Consider the following 15,847-nt stretch of genomic DNA (forward strand, 5'->3'; position numbering starts at 1 on the left):
CCCGGATAGCTAGGGTCCGTCAAATGTATTAGACAGCGCCTAGCCGGGCAGGAATTACTTTTGTAATGTTTTTCTTGCATGTGCCTAAGCCGAGGCTGAATTTGTGTTCTGTTTTGCAAGTGTGAATAAAACACTTAAGTTGGACTTTAAACCTGCTTGTGTCCCTGCTTTCTGCACTGCTACCAGTCAACTACCAGAGCAATTACCCACATATGGTGGATTGGAGCGGGCAAAGTGCAGTGAAGTATACACTAGTGCATGTCCTGGAAGTTGACAGCACTGAAGCTGCAAGCCACAGCCATGGAGGAGTTAATCAAGCAGCTTGTCCAGTTCAACGTGCAGCAGCAAGAGACAAACAGATTGCTGCTCCAGCAGGTAACAGCCCTGACCGCTGCTCAGCAAAGGACTGTCCCAGCAATGACGGTGAAGGACGCCAGGAGAGAGGTCCGCAAAGCTATGACCAAGATGACCGCCGAGGATGATGTGGAGGCCTATCTGACAGGCTTTGAGAGGGTGGCCACCTGAGAGAGGTTGCCACAGCAACACTGGGCAGAGGTGTTGGCCCCCTTCCTCGTCGCTGATCCCCAGCAGGCATACTACGACCTGAGAGAGGAGGATGCCCGGGACTACACCAAGGTAAAGGCAGAGATCTTGGCCCGACTAGGAGTGGATCAGCATCTACGCGCTCAAAGAGTGAATAGCTGGAGATACCAGGAGGCGCTACCACCGAGGGGGCAGATGCACCAACTTGTTCACTTGGTCCGCAAGTGGCTTCAGCCGGAGACATCAACCCCAGCCCAGATGGTCGAGAAGGTTGTTTTGGACCGTTTCCTGAGGGCCTTGCCGGGTGAGATCCAACAATGGGTGGGACACGGGGACCCGTCTGATGCTGTGGCGCTGGTGGGGTTGGTGGAGAGGTTTTGTGCCATCCAGGCCCTAACAAAGAAAGCCCCTTATACCCAGACGGGCCCTAAGGCACGGAAGGTCGTGTCACCCACAAATACCCGGCGCAGGACAACGCCCAATGTCCGGGAAGTACCCCAGGGGAGGAGGAGGGGGGAGGCTCCCACCTGTTGGACCTGCCATGAGCCAGGTCATATTGCAGCCCATTGCCCCAATTCCTCAGAGCCCATGGACTGCAGTTCCACCAGAAGGGTTTCTCTCTATGCTGCTCCTGTCTACACAGCTACTAGCCCCGACTCTGCTGATGAGCGCCACCTGTGCCGGGTGACTGTGGCAGGGCATCCAGCGTTGGCCCTGCTGGACTCAGGCAGTCGGGTAACCTTGATTAATGGGACCCTCATAGACCCCAAGACAGTCACAGGGCGCACAATTGGTGTCCTGTGCGTCCATGGGGACGTAAAGGACTACCCCACCACAGTTATTAACTTCCAGACCTCTTGTGGAGAGACACTACATGAGGCCGCGGTTGTCAAGAACTTGCCCCATGATCTTATTTTGGGACGGGACTTCCCCATGTTCTGGACTCTATGACGGGGAAACCAAGAGTTGGGGGGTTGTTCTCATGTGTTGTCTGGTCAGATCTCTGAAGCCGAGCCTGATGACCCAGACTCTGGAGTTCCTGCCATAGGGGTGACCGCCACAGAAGATGGAAGTGTAATGTTTCCCCTAGATGTTATGGCAGGCGAAACTGAGGAGGTAGTGACAGGACCACAGTTGTCGGATTTGGAGGTATCCCGTGACAACTTTGGTACTGCACAACTCCAGGACCCCACTCTGGTCCGCGCCAGAGAAAATGTGGTAGAGATTAATGGTGTACCTCAGCACCCAGGTGCGGATAAGTTGTTCCCTCGTGTGGTGGTAAATCAGGAGTTATTGTACCGCATTGTTAAGGTCCACGGTGAAACCCGGGAGCAGTTAATGGTACCTCAGCCATATCGTCAGATGGTGTTAGACCTTGCCCATAAGCATGTGATGGGAGGGCACCTAGGTACCACAAAAACTCTGGAACGCATCTTTCAGCATTTTTACTGGCCAGGAGTGTATGATAGGGTAAAAAGGTATTGTGAAACTTGCCCTGATTGTCAATTGCATGCTCCCATGGTACACTTTCGAAGTCCGTTGGTACCTCTGCCCATTATTGAGGTACCCTTTGAAAGGGTCGCCATGGATTTGGTCGGTCCTTTGGTTAAATCTGCTCGGGGGCATCAGCATATCCTGGTAGTCATGGACTATGCTACCCGATATCCTGAGGCCATCCCACTACAGCACACCTCAGCGAAACTAATTGCTAAAGAGTTGTTTGCCATGTTCTGCCGGGTGGGACTTCCCAAGGAGATCCTCACAGATCAGGGGACTCCTTTTATGTCAAAAGTCACCAATGAGCTATGTAGGCTCTTTAACATTAAACAATTACGCACCTCTGTGTACCATCCTCAGACGGATGGATTGGTAGAACGGTTTAACAAAACTTTAAAGAGTATGCTAAAAAAGGTGGTGAACAAGGATGAGAAGGACTGGGATGTACTGTTGCCATATTTAATGTTCGCCATCCGAGAGGTCCCACAAGCCTCTACTGGGTTCTCACCGTTTGAGTTAGTGTATGGCAGACATCCCAGGGGTCTCCTGGACATAGCCAAGGAGACATGGGAACAAGAACCCACAAAAGTGTAATAGACCATATCGCAGATATGCAGGACAGGGTGGCGGCCGTCATGCCCATTGTCAAAGAGCATATGGAGGAGGCACAAAGGACTCAAAGCCGGGTTTATAACAGGTCAGCAAAAGTAAGGAGCTTTAGTCCTGGTGATCGTGTGTTGGTGCTAGTCCCCACTGTAGAAAGTAAGTTTCTCGCTAAATGGCAAGGACTGTATGAGGTTATAGAGAAAATTGGAGAGGTGAACTACAGGATACGTCAGCCTGGACGGAGAAAACCCGAGCAGACTTATCATGTTAATCTGTTAAAGGCCTGGAAAGACAGAGAAAGTCTGCATACAGAGATGGTTCTGGCTAGTCCACCTCCTGCGCTACCCTCACAGGCTGCAGATAAGCCTGTAGCAGATGCAGAGGTGCGAATAGCCGATACCCTTACCAAAGGACAACAGCAAGAGGCTCGAGAGTTTGTAGTAAGGAATACAGATGTATTCTCAGAGTTGCCTGGTTACACATCTGTAATTAAACATGACATTGTCACTGAGCCAGGGGTAAAGGTAAGATTAAGGCCGTACAGAGTCCCTGAAGCTCGTAGACAGGCCATATCAGAGGAGGTTCAGAATATGCTGAAGCTAGGGGTAATTGAGGAGTGAAAGTGAGTGGGCCAGTCCAATTGTTCTAATTCCCAAACCGGATGGGACGTTGCGATTTTGCAACGATTTTAGAAAATTGAATGAGGTGTCTAAGTTTGATGCCTATCCCATGCCCCGGGTGGACAAGCTTATTGAGAGACTAGGGGGAGCTCGGTACTTCACCACATTGGATTTAACTAAAGGATATTGGCAGGTACCCCTGACCGATAGGGCTAAAGAAAAGACAGCCTTTGTTACCCCTGAGGGCCTTTTTCACTATGTTGTGTTACCGTTTGGGCTTCATGGGGCCCCCGCTACCTTTCAACGGTTAATGGACATAGTGTTAAAGCCACATAGGAGATACGCCTCCGCCTATCTAGATGATATTATCATCTACAGTCAAGACTGGGAGAGTCACTTGGCCAAGGTACAGGCCGTAGTGAACTCGCTAAGGGCAGCGGGCCTGACCGCAAACCCCAAGAAGTGTGCGCTAGGAATGGAGGAGACACACTATTTGGGGTATGTGATCGGTCGAGGTATAATTAAACCTCAGATCAACAAGATTGACGCTATACAGGGTTGGCCTCAACCAGTGAGCACAAAGCAAGTCAGGGCATTCCTGGGCATTGTCGGGTACTACAGACGGTTTATACCAAACTTTGCCACCATGTCCGCTCCCCTGACAGACCTGCTGAAGGGTAAAAGATCTGTCATGGTGCGGTGGAATGAACAAGCAGAAGGTGCTTTTCAGGCATTGAAGTCTGCGCTGTGTGGATCTCCCGTCCTCATTACGCCAAACTTCAAGAGAGAGTTTATTGCGCAGACAGATGCGTCAGATGTAGGACTGGGAGCTGTCCTGTCTCAGGAGGTGAATCAGTCAACTACCAGAGCAATTCCCCACAACAGCCACTCAACAACATTCACTGAATCTTTATTAGCCACTTCTGAAAAACAATTTATGTATCCTTAATAATAATAATAATCTTTATTTATAGAGCGCCATCATATTCCATAGTGCTTTACAAATCATAGTGGACATATAGAAATATTACATTACAGAGTACAAACAGTCATAATGAACAGTCTATGAGGATGCCCTTGTTATGACGGGAACTATGGGTTGTGAAGGTAAGTATAGTATGTCTTGAGATTGTTAAAGGAAAATCTAACCCCACCTCCCCCCGATCAGTCCAAACAGTGGATACTGCCAGTCACCAGTAAGACACCTACCTTTGTTGGCCTGGGTGTTTGGAGATGCCTAGCCTCCTGTGAATACATGTTTATGGTGTATTTATGGTTTTCAAAGATACCACTTCAGTGCTTTAGATTTTGGTGTGTTGGCTGTTGCTTTTTTGGGTGGGGTCATTGTCAAAATTCATGGTAAATAACACCATATAAATGTATCTTAAACCCCACCATTACTGCAGAATGTAAATCTACCCATATAGTGACTATTTAACCCCTATCTAAAAATATCCTATATAAAAATATAGTTTATCACCTTTTTGTTGTATTTCTATGATACATGTGTCTGATACCCTTAATGTATAGATAAAGACTTACTTACACTTAAAATAAAACCCTTGTTATGGGGATTTGAGATGAAAGTGGTGACCCCAATTTGAATAATGCAATACAATAGACCAGTCTTTCATTAGAGGGTCTCTTGTATCACTGCAGCCCACCCCATACACAGAGTTTCTTATCCTCACTCGCAGCCTTGGTCAATGCAGAACTCTTGGCATGACTAATTACAGTATAATCGACCCTTACCTTACCACATCATATTGCTTGCAGGCTATATTACCCCCATTTGGCATCCATTAAGGAGCAGTTGAGAGTTAACAATGTCTTATCATCGACTGTCACGTCTGACAATTATTTCACATTAGTAATGTGTACAGCACGAAATGAAATCACTTCCAATTTCCAAACAGCAGGAAATGCTGCCTCCTCTTTTAAGCCGTTCTTTTTGATCTTGCAGTTTGATAAAATGCACCTACAGAACAACACTTCCAGACAACACAGAAGAGGCGGCAAATATCAACAGCTAATCTTTCTTTTGAAGAAATAGTCCTACATATCAGAGAGGTTTCAAAGCTAATGATAAAACAAAAGGCCCGAAGCTACAGCACATTTACCTGTAACAGTGACACAGAAAAAATTGTTTTCGCAGTCTTAAATAACTCTGTCTCATTCCCACTGTCTCATACCACTTGTATGGTTCAGTTAGAAGTAAACTGAATTATTTTCACTTTATTTTGTTTCATGCTGAATCTTATGTACTTCATATTCATGTATTTAAAATCCTAATCAAGGGCCATCATTAAAAAATTAAACCCCTTCCCAGCCCTCTATATTGCTATGTTATTAAAACTGGTGAATATTAGTAAAGAGGGCATAACGGTTTTTTTTTTTCTGAGGCTGTGGGGCATATTTATCAGGGCCTCTGCGTCACGTCAGTACAGTTAAAAAATTTGTTGAAAGTTTCAAAAAATGTAAAAATTCCAAAATAACTAAAAGTTGAAATCACCACTGTTTTCCTAGAACTTATATACAAATACATAAAAATGTTAAATCATTAACCACATCCCAAAATTCCTGATCTAACAAAATGTAAAAATGGTGGTGAAACCCATAACGGAAAATAGTGCCCAAATATCAAAATCACCATTTTTTTTGCCATTTTGCATCATTTAAAATTTTGAACAAAAAGTGATCAAAATAGTGATCATATAGTTCCCAAAATGTTAGCAATGAAAATGTCATCTCTTCCCGCAAAAAAATGACACCTTACACAGCTCTGTAAAACAAAATATGAAAAACTTATTAGCGCCAAAATTGGGCAAAAAAAAATTTTTGTACAAAAGATTTTAATGTTTTAAAATCTATTAAAACATAATAAAACCTATATAAATTTGGTATCACAGTGATCACACTGAACCAAAGCATAAATTTGAGGTGTCATTTGGAGCACACGAGATAAAGATAAAAACAGAGCTTACAAAAAAATGACACAAATGTTTTTTTTTTCTCCAATTACACCACATTTAGAATTTTCTTCCAGCTTTCCAGTACACGGCATGGAATGTTAGATAACATCACTTGGAAGGACAATTTGTTGCGTGGAAAACAAGCTTTGTACATGTAAAAGTCATGGATTTTTGAGGCTGGGGAGAAAAAAATGGAAAAGGAATAACTAAAAAAAGGGCAGAGGCATTAAGGGTTAACACTGTCTGTAGCTGTGCTTGGTTAGGACTAGCATTTTTTTTACAAAAAACTTTATTGACAATTGATATGACATTTATTTGTAAAACCACAATAGAACTTCCAATACATTCCGTTAAGTTTTGGTTTTTCACTGAAAGACTTTTATACTGCTGAGCTGTAGTACATTTACATTGTTCTGCAGTACAGTTTGTAACTTTTTATTATGTGTCTGAAAGTGTAAACAAATTTTACCTGGAGCAAAGTCTGTCAAATAAAAACTCTAAATAATTTAAGCAGAAAGTAAACATGGCCATGTTTCTTTATTACATCATATTATAGGTCTTCTGTTGTCTGTACACTGGTGTAGCTGCCGTTCACTATGTCAGGAGTGAATTATACCTGCTGAACCTGTAGTACATTATGCAGCTTTAACCCCTTAACCCCTTAAGGCCCTTTTTGGTTTTTACATTTCCATTTTTCACGCCCCACCTTCAAAAATCTATACCTTTTATTATTTTTCCATGTACAAAGCTGTGTGATGGCTTGTTTTCTGTGTAACAAATTGCACTTCATAGTGACGTATTTAATATTCCATGCAGTTTACTTGGAAGTTGGAAAAAAATCCAAAAGCGGTGAAATTAAAGCATTTGCAACAATTTCTTGTGGGCTTGGATTTTACTGTGTGACCCAAATGACATATCTACTTTATTCACTGGGTCGGTGCGATCACGGGGATACCAAATATGTATAAGTTTTATATGCTTTTCATACATTTACAACAATTAAAACCTCCTTTTTTTGACTGTACGGCCTTTCAATGACTTTTTACAGAATTTTTTATATTCTTCAAAATGGCAAATAAGTGCCAAATTTGACTTTGGGCGCTATTTTCTGTTACTGGTTGAAAAACCATTATTATATTTGGATAGATCAGCGATGTGGCGGTTATGTGGCGATACCTAACTTGTTTATGATTTTTACTGTTTATTTATATTTATATGACTTCTAGGGAAAGGGGGGTGATTTAAATTTAATTAGGTTTTTTTAGTTTTTATTTTTTACTATTTTGCAGACCCCTAGGGTACTTTAAGCCTTGCTTGTCTGATTGATCATACCATTTACTGCCATACTACAGTACAATATGGCAGTATATGGGGATTTTTCTCCTCATTCATTACAATGTGCAAATCGTACATTGTAATAAATAGGTTAAAACCAGACAACCTCAGGTCTTCTGAAGACCCAAGGCTGTCATGGCAACCAATCGCTGCCCCCGATGATGTCACAGGGACCGGCAATCTTCGCCAAGATGGCAACCATCTTTTTTGAAGCTGCCGGCAAATGCGGCAATGGACGAGTTAACACCCGCAATCAGTGCTAGCACCATTAGCGGATGTTACCTGTAAGTGTTTGCTGCAATATAACTTACTGGCTATGGAGGGGCTCAGCCCATGAGCCCTCTCCATTTACCGGCAGCCATCATCACGCATTGGTAAGGGGATAAGGATGAGTATATGCTTTAGCAACTGTAACGTAAATAACATAATTTTTTATATACAATTTTCCACTTTTGTACAAATATTACAAATTAATATTTTAGACCTTTTTGTATTTCTACTGAATATCATGCTGGGAAATGTTTGCTTTTTGTTGGGAAAACTATAATGACTAGTCCGTTAACAGATTCATATCCACAAGTGGTTGCCATCAGAGAAAACGAGATGGCAACAGGGATGATGCTGCAGTCTTTCACAGACTAATTAAATAAAATTTGCCCTATTCTGCAATTTATTGTGCAAGGAGCTACATGACTTTCCCTGTACTCTTATGTGATAGCAGATAGTTGGATTATAACTGCATAATAGTTTTGTTCTTTGGAGGAGTTTGGCTGAAGAGATGCAAGTGGAAGAAGGGGGTCTTTAAGGTGTTGTCTTGTCATAAAAGTTTCCCCTATCCACATATTAGGGGATAAACAGTGTAACTCTCACAAATCACAAAAAGAGGGATCCACTGTACCCATCCATCAGCTACAATCCTGGAATAAAAATCAAGAGTCCTGCTGCTGCTGTTAACAACACACACAAAAGAGTGGTAATACAGATCTCCAGGGCTAATACTTAAAGAGGTGGTCAGGGGCCCTTTATCTGGATCCCCATGTCCCCACAGAGAATAGTGTACACATTGCCAACGAGTTTTTAAAGTAAAACAGTTTTTTTTCCAAAAATAAGGCAAGTTAGATCAAAGTTTACATTTCTGTGTGTACAGTGTCCCTAGTCCCATGGCAGTGGCCAGTGAGAAGTTGGTCCCCCCCCCCCCTTCGCGAAACCTCTCACTCATGCATTGATTTCAAATTAAAAAAACATCCCAGGTCTCCTCCCCCCATTGCTTTCCCCCTCAGGATATCATACATATATCTGCCCCACTCCTCACTGGCCACTCCCATGGGACTAGGGACGCAGCTCTGCATACAGAAAGGAAATGGGGACATGGGGGAGCAAGAGAAAGGGTTCCTGACGACAGGTTCACTTTCCACTTGTCTATCACCGTTAGTGGAGTTCACATCACTACAATTTTTGGGCATCCTTGCTCTCCCCAGCTCTACATCCTCCACACGGTAATAATATCGTTTTCGTTTGCACCTTTACATATTGTGGACACTCCCTTGATTGTATATCATTACTATAATACTACCATACACTTAATTGTCCCGTTTGGCTGACTACTCTGTTTAGTATAATTGTTGCCATGTATGTATGTATATGCATTATTTTCATATCTGTGTTTCTGGTATTATACAACTGATTCTTCAATGCTGGGGAGAATCCTTGTTATGTCACCCTCTTTTATAGGGTTTTTAATTGTTTTTATGACTCACATTTATTCTAATAAAATCTGATACTTTTTCACCCGTATACATCTGCCTTTCTGTTTTCTTGTGCTCATACTCAATTCAGATGTGGGTTCCACTTTTATACTTACACATTACCCCAACCCGATATATACAACATCACTACAATTTTTGTTTGTTATCTGAAACCGGCCGCTGCCAGGTCTAAACCAGAAAGGACTGCAAGAAGATACTGAAACAGCATACCAACGGATGCTCCAAAGGAATACTGTAGGATGTCAGGATTAAAAGTGAATTCCATCATATCTTTATACATTTTTAATGATTTATAGTAGATGTAGCGCAGCTATAGGAGATTCATATGTTTATATAAACATATAATTAGTTTATATAATTAGTGTATGAATAGGGGGCACCAGCAGCACCAAAAGAAGTGATACATAGAAGGGAGCAGCGCCAGTGAATAGACATACCGTATATTCCGGCGTATAAGACGACCTGGTGTATAAGACAACACCCCTACTTTCCTGTTTAAAATATAGAGTTTAAGATATATTCACCGTATAAGACTACCCCTTTTCCAACGCATACAAAACACCGGTAAAATTTTTTTTAAAAAAACTGATTTGAATTTAACATGGTCCTTTTTTTAATTTAAATTCTTATGACATGCAGGTATATAGCAGGAAAACTGTCGCTCATAAACATAAGGCATACAACAACAACATTACCATCGTCCATTTTACTGTAAATGTTACCATACTGTACCTTAAATTTTTATTTTATTAAATATTCCATGCCATGTACTCAGAAGCGAGAAAAAAATTCCAAATGCAATGAAAATGGTGAAAAAACGCATTTGCGCCATTTTCTTGTGGGCTTGGATATTACGTCTTTCACTGAGCGCCCCAAATGACATGTCTACTTTATTCTTTGGGTTGGTACGATTACGTGGATACCAAATTTATAAAGGTTTTATAATGTTTTCATACATTTACAAAAATGAAAACCTCCTGTACAAAAATAATTTTTTTGATTTTGCCAAATTCTGGCGCTAATAACTTTTTTATACTTTGGTGTACGGAGCTGTGGGTGGTGTCATTTTTTGCGAAATTTGATAATATTTTCAATGATATCATTTTTAGGACTGTACGACCTTTTGATCACTTTTTATAGATTTTTTTATATTTTTCAAAATGGCAAAAAAGTGTCATTTTCGACTTTGGGCGCTACGAGCTGAACCAGCATCAGCTGATATATACGTCACTGAGCATTAAAGAGAATCAACCACCTGAATAACATAAAAAACGCTCCACTTCATCTTCAGTCCATTACTAATTTTGACACCTACTAAAGAAAGTTATAATTAGCAGCACGGAAGACATCTTGTCCCCTCACTCCATGCTGCTAATTATAATTTTCTTTTCTAGATGATCCTTGCGTGTCAAGATTAACGACGGACAGCGCCAGGATCAAAGTGAAGAGGAGAGGGGGTGAGTATTAATAGGTTTCTTTGTGTTTTTCAGGTGGTTGTTTCCTTTAACTAATCAAGCTCAGAGACGGATATATCTGTCACTGAGTATTAACTAATCAAGCTCAGTGACAGAGATATTTGTCGCGGAGCATCAAGATGTTAAAAAAAGAACTACATATTTGGCATTGAATCTTATGCTGTATCAGGTGCACAGCATAGGACAGATGGGTGTACCTGCCTCTATAGACAAACAGGGGCATGGCACTGACGGGTCACAGCATGGGACAATGGGATCGAAGGAGAAGGTAAGGATACTTTTTTATTGTTTTTACAAAAACCCCCCAGGCAGAATATATAGATTTTTTAGATCCCCGGCAACCTCTTTAACACACTGTCTTCAGTTTCTAAAGTTGTGTTTGTTCAAAATAGCAGCTAGGTATATATCTTAGCACCTTGACAGAGATACTCAAGCTTTGTACTTGGTTGCTTCCTACATACAAATGGAGCAATAGTGTGCATGCCCCACCTACCACTTTATTCATTTTGGGTACAATGGACCACTTTTATCAGTGGGGGTGCCACCATTAAGACCACCATCAATCAGTGAGTTAGCCACTACACATCTCTCAAGCATATATACTTAGAATTAGTTTATGAAATAGTAGAAAGCTCACAAATTTACAAACCTAACCCCGACTTCACAGCACATTCTCTCCTTTGACTTCTATGGTATTTCTAAAATATATGCAATCCATGATCAAGGTGTGACTACCTCTTCTTATAGAGATCACAATTTGCAGAATGTTAAAAGGGTTGGACACATTGGGGGTCATTTACCAAGGGCCCGATTCGCATTTTCCCGACGTATTACCCGAATATTTCCGATTTGCGCCGATTTTCCCTGAATTGCCCCAGGATTTTGGCGCACGCAATCAGATTGTGGTGCATCGGCACCGGCATGCACACGACGGAAATAGGGGGGGGCGTGGCCGAACAAAAACCCGTCGGATTCGGAAAAACCGCTGCATTTTTAAAAGAATGTGTCGCGAAAATTGCAATTACCTTCACTCAGCCCGGCTCGGTGTATTCCAGTGCGTTCCGATGCTTTTCAGCGCAGCAGCGACATCTGGTGGACGGCGGAGGAACTACCTTAATAAATCCCGTCCGGACCCGAATCCAGCGCAGAGAACGCGCCGCTGGATCGCGAATGGATCGGGTAAGTAAATCTGCCCCTTTTTCTCATGTTTTTGTAATGTGTGTAAGTGTGGGGGAAGGGGTAAACTTTTAGGTCATTTACCAATATACATCTATTAAAAGTTCTGCACCGCTTTCTTAATATGTAAAGTGAAGCCTCCTGTTTTTTACATCAGACATTCCTGGCCATAAAATGACCGCAGATAGAAGGTCATGTGATCTTATCTGTTAATGACCAATTGGCCTTCCAGGACCTTAGGGTAGTATTCATGAATATAAGATTAAGTTCCTGACAGGGTGATTGCTCATGGACAGTTGCATATCACATGAGCCTCCATCCGCAGCCATTTTATGGACAGGAATGGCTGGTTGATGAGGTAAAAGACAGGAGGCTTCACTTAACATGTCAAGAAATCAGAGCAGAATGTTTAATAGATATATACTGAAAAATTTCCTAATATTTTCCTCTACCAAAGTTACACACACAATACAAAAAACATAATGAAAAGTGGCCAACCCCTTTAATGCAATAAAGATTAATAAATAAAAAACATTAGTTTTGTACTTTATAGAAGACATTTATGTATAATTTTGTACTTTTCCAGATATATATATATATATATATATATATATATATATATATATGTACACACACACGATTATATTGTACGCAAAAACAATATGGATCGTTGACATCTAGAAAAAAAAGGACATCATCTTGTATAGCTTCCTCTTCCCCTTTACCTAATTCACCTCATCTGTTTCTTTCACCAGTTAATTTAATATCCTTTGTTCCATTACATTTTCCAAAAGCCAGTGAACATATAAATGTGCAGCCAGTACAGGCCCTAAAGGCCTCTGGATCAAGATGGCAGGCAGGCTGTGGCATCCCTGGGGAATTAAAAGCCAGAAGGGTGATTGGACACAGTGACCTGTCTTCACGAGATGAGAGAAAAACAGGAGGGCTGTAAGGCTGATGAAGTAACCTGTCACTCAAAGGACCAGGTCTCTACATAGAAAGATGCAGAAAAGAACTAAAGGCTGAAATAATTTAATAGGTTGTTTATCATTTATAATTATTTTTATCTTCTAATCATTGTCTGACTTTTTTCTGTCTTGCAAGTTTCCTTGGATTTATTTATATAGGACAATTTTATTTATATTTAATAGTATGTATTTTGTTAGTAACTTTGCTCATTTAAGGTATATGTGTATTTATATTAATTAGTATTAATTTACTAAGATTTGTAATTAGAAATTAAGCCATGTACATCTGATTAAATTATGTGCCTATATTTGTCATGTACAGGTGTTATGTACACCCATTCTACATATATGTAGAGAGGAGACATATTTACATAATGTGTTTAACTTCTACGTACTTAAATAATAAAATAGGATTATACATGTATTTAAGTTATGCCTAATATAAATATCCTTTATTATAAAAAAAATCACTCTAATTCACAAAATCAGTTTTCCTTGTAAATCTAATCAATAATTTGAAATGAATCTAAATTAAAACAATTTACAGTTAAATTCCTCTTATATGTAAAAGAGAGAAAAATGTACACTACTTGTTGTCGTATTATGGAACAGCCTTTAGGTTTTATAATGTTTTATTTACGTAAAATTTTAAAAATTGTGTTGAGGTAAAAAAGATTTGAATAAAATATGAACACATGTTACTAGCGATTAATTGGCACATTTGGGTTAAGAGAATATTTGACAACTGACAATAATGTTTTATATACGATAAAAATGTAAACGAGTAATATATAAGATATTCATTCATATAAATATATGAACATATCAAATTTTTATGTGATGCTGAATAGTGTAGATTTACAGTAGTCAAATATCCATCCAAAACAGTCACCAATTCAAGGTTGAAACTAAACAGAAGTAGCCCATGAACACATGATCTGAGGAGCAAAGTATGAGGTCCTGTCCATGTGATGCCTTTAACTCTTTACACTCCTGGCCAGGGAAATTCTGATATAGACATATGTTAAAATTTTTTACCTTTCCCATTTTTTTAAACTTCTGCAGCAATTCTGAAATATTATTGATCATGTACTCTTCATTTTCCTGTATAACAGCACCAGTAATATATACATCTAAAATATTGCTGTTATTGAAAGGGAATGCACTCATAAGAGCCATTCACTTAAACAATGACATTGTGGTTAAAAAATAGAAAAACTGAATGTTCTGTTATGCACATAATGCATATTATATAATAAAATACAAACCAACTAATACACCCTGACTGATAACTCTTTATATAGGTAATGGGCACCGTGACCCAGGTCTGTATTGCAGCACACTGGAATTCTGTGTTAGAAAGTTTACAGTTCATAAGCAGTATAGCAGATTCCACCTAGATAATAGTATGTAGTCTGTTCAAACTAGCTGGCTGTATTTTTGACATATACTGTATGCAGAAAAAAACTAAACTGGCAAACAATTCAGCTTTTTCTTAAGAAGCCCCGATAACCTCATAATTGCTGCAGCCTTTAGTACATGTAAATCAAATGCATTCAGTCTACATTTTTATGTCATTTTGTCGCAATTTTTGGCAATAATTTTAACAAGCTACAACAAGGGAATTCAAACTCGCCGCCACCATTAGAAAACATTAGCTTCTCCAAAACTGAGAAAATCTATTACTATACATCTGCCCAATACATCTCCCATAAAGTACTAGAAAAATGACACAGAAACTAATAATAACCTATGGTAACTGGAAAATTGATTTCCAAATATTGCTTTAAATTCTTCAAAGTTCATACCACAAATGACAGCAAAGAAGGTTGTATTATCCACAGAGCTGATTTATATAAGGCTACTCTACAATAGAATTCCAAATCAAAGGAAGGCAATATATACTTTTTTTTCATCCAAGGAGGTGTATATAAACAGACACAAAGGAAAGAGAAACATCATACATTACACTTATCAGAAATATCTCTGAAGTAAGACAAGGACTCACTGACCCATTCGGAAGACAAAAGACGCTGAAATGGTAAAGCTTTAAAAATCAGCTTGTGAGGCCTCTGAGAGATATTCATCCGGCATTTCATCACAGCAGAGCCAGACCTGTTCACCTCCCTGGATACAGGGAGGAGAGAACTAAATAGAGCTGTTTATTAAAGCTGTTGTGCTGGATCGCATTAGGAGGCTTGAGCAGACCACCTGGACCTCTCAGATTCTAGCAGGGTTTCATGTGCCTGCCACCCCCTATTACAACAGCAGAGGACCACTTACTATAATAAGCACGATCACATGTCATACATGCCACTGGTTAATATACACTAGATTTTTATTTTCCCTAGGAAGAAACAGACTTTCAATTTAATAGAAATAAAAGGAAGTATAAATAAAATTAAATATCATTTACTTATCCAGAGTTTTAATTTGGCACACAGTAAAATACAGGTAGCATTTACAGCAAGAGAAAAACATGTTCATATCCTATCTCCCACTTAACATATTTGTGAACAAGCATTAGAATGTATTGTAGTATTATTTTTTAATGAGAGATGTAAGTGCATGTTAAGTGTGTAGCCCCTAGTCAGGCAAAGCTACAGAAAATGGGGGTAAATATGAATTACATGAATCACACAAAGCAAGCTGGATAAGGCAGAGAATAAAAAAAATAATAAATAAAAAGAGAGTTGAGAAATGGCTGACACAATACCTGACCAATTACAGCTTGCTTGGTCCCTGTGTCCTGCAGCTGAGCTGAAAGATCGCAATCCGTCATATGTAGTCTTTGAAAGCTAGAATGGGGGTTTCTGCCATGCATCTGTCAATCAACTTCTGCACTCACAACCATCACTAAAAGCAAAAGGGGAAAAAAGTCAAGCTAGC

General features: G+C 40.1%; 1 protein-coding gene across 3 annotated transcripts in view; it reads right to left on the reverse strand.

Moving 5' to 3' along the window:
• POU6F2 (POU class 6 homeobox 2) overlaps window positions 1-15,811 on the reverse strand; it is a 325,692-nt gene extending 309,881 nt beyond the window's left edge. For 2 of the 3 annotated variants that reach the window (XM_072153279.1, XM_072153276.1), the window contains exon 1: window positions 15,675-15,811. In XM_072153279.1, the coding sequence (XP_072009380.1) occupies window positions 15,675-15,782 (108 nt within the window). In that variant the 5' untranslated portion in view covers window positions 15,783-15,811. Of the gene's footprint in view, window positions 1-14,970; window positions 15,081-15,674 lie in introns of those variants that run through there. The other variant, XM_072153277.1, reaches the window with a different exon arrangement.
• Window positions 15,812-15,847: the final 36 nt, after the last annotated feature.

The sequence above is a fragment of the Engystomops pustulosus genome, chromosome 5 (assembly GCF_040894005.1).
Source record: "Engystomops pustulosus chromosome 5, aEngPut4.maternal, whole genome shotgun sequence".
NCBI lineage: Eukaryota > Metazoa > Chordata > Amphibia > Anura > Leptodactylidae > Engystomops > Engystomops pustulosus.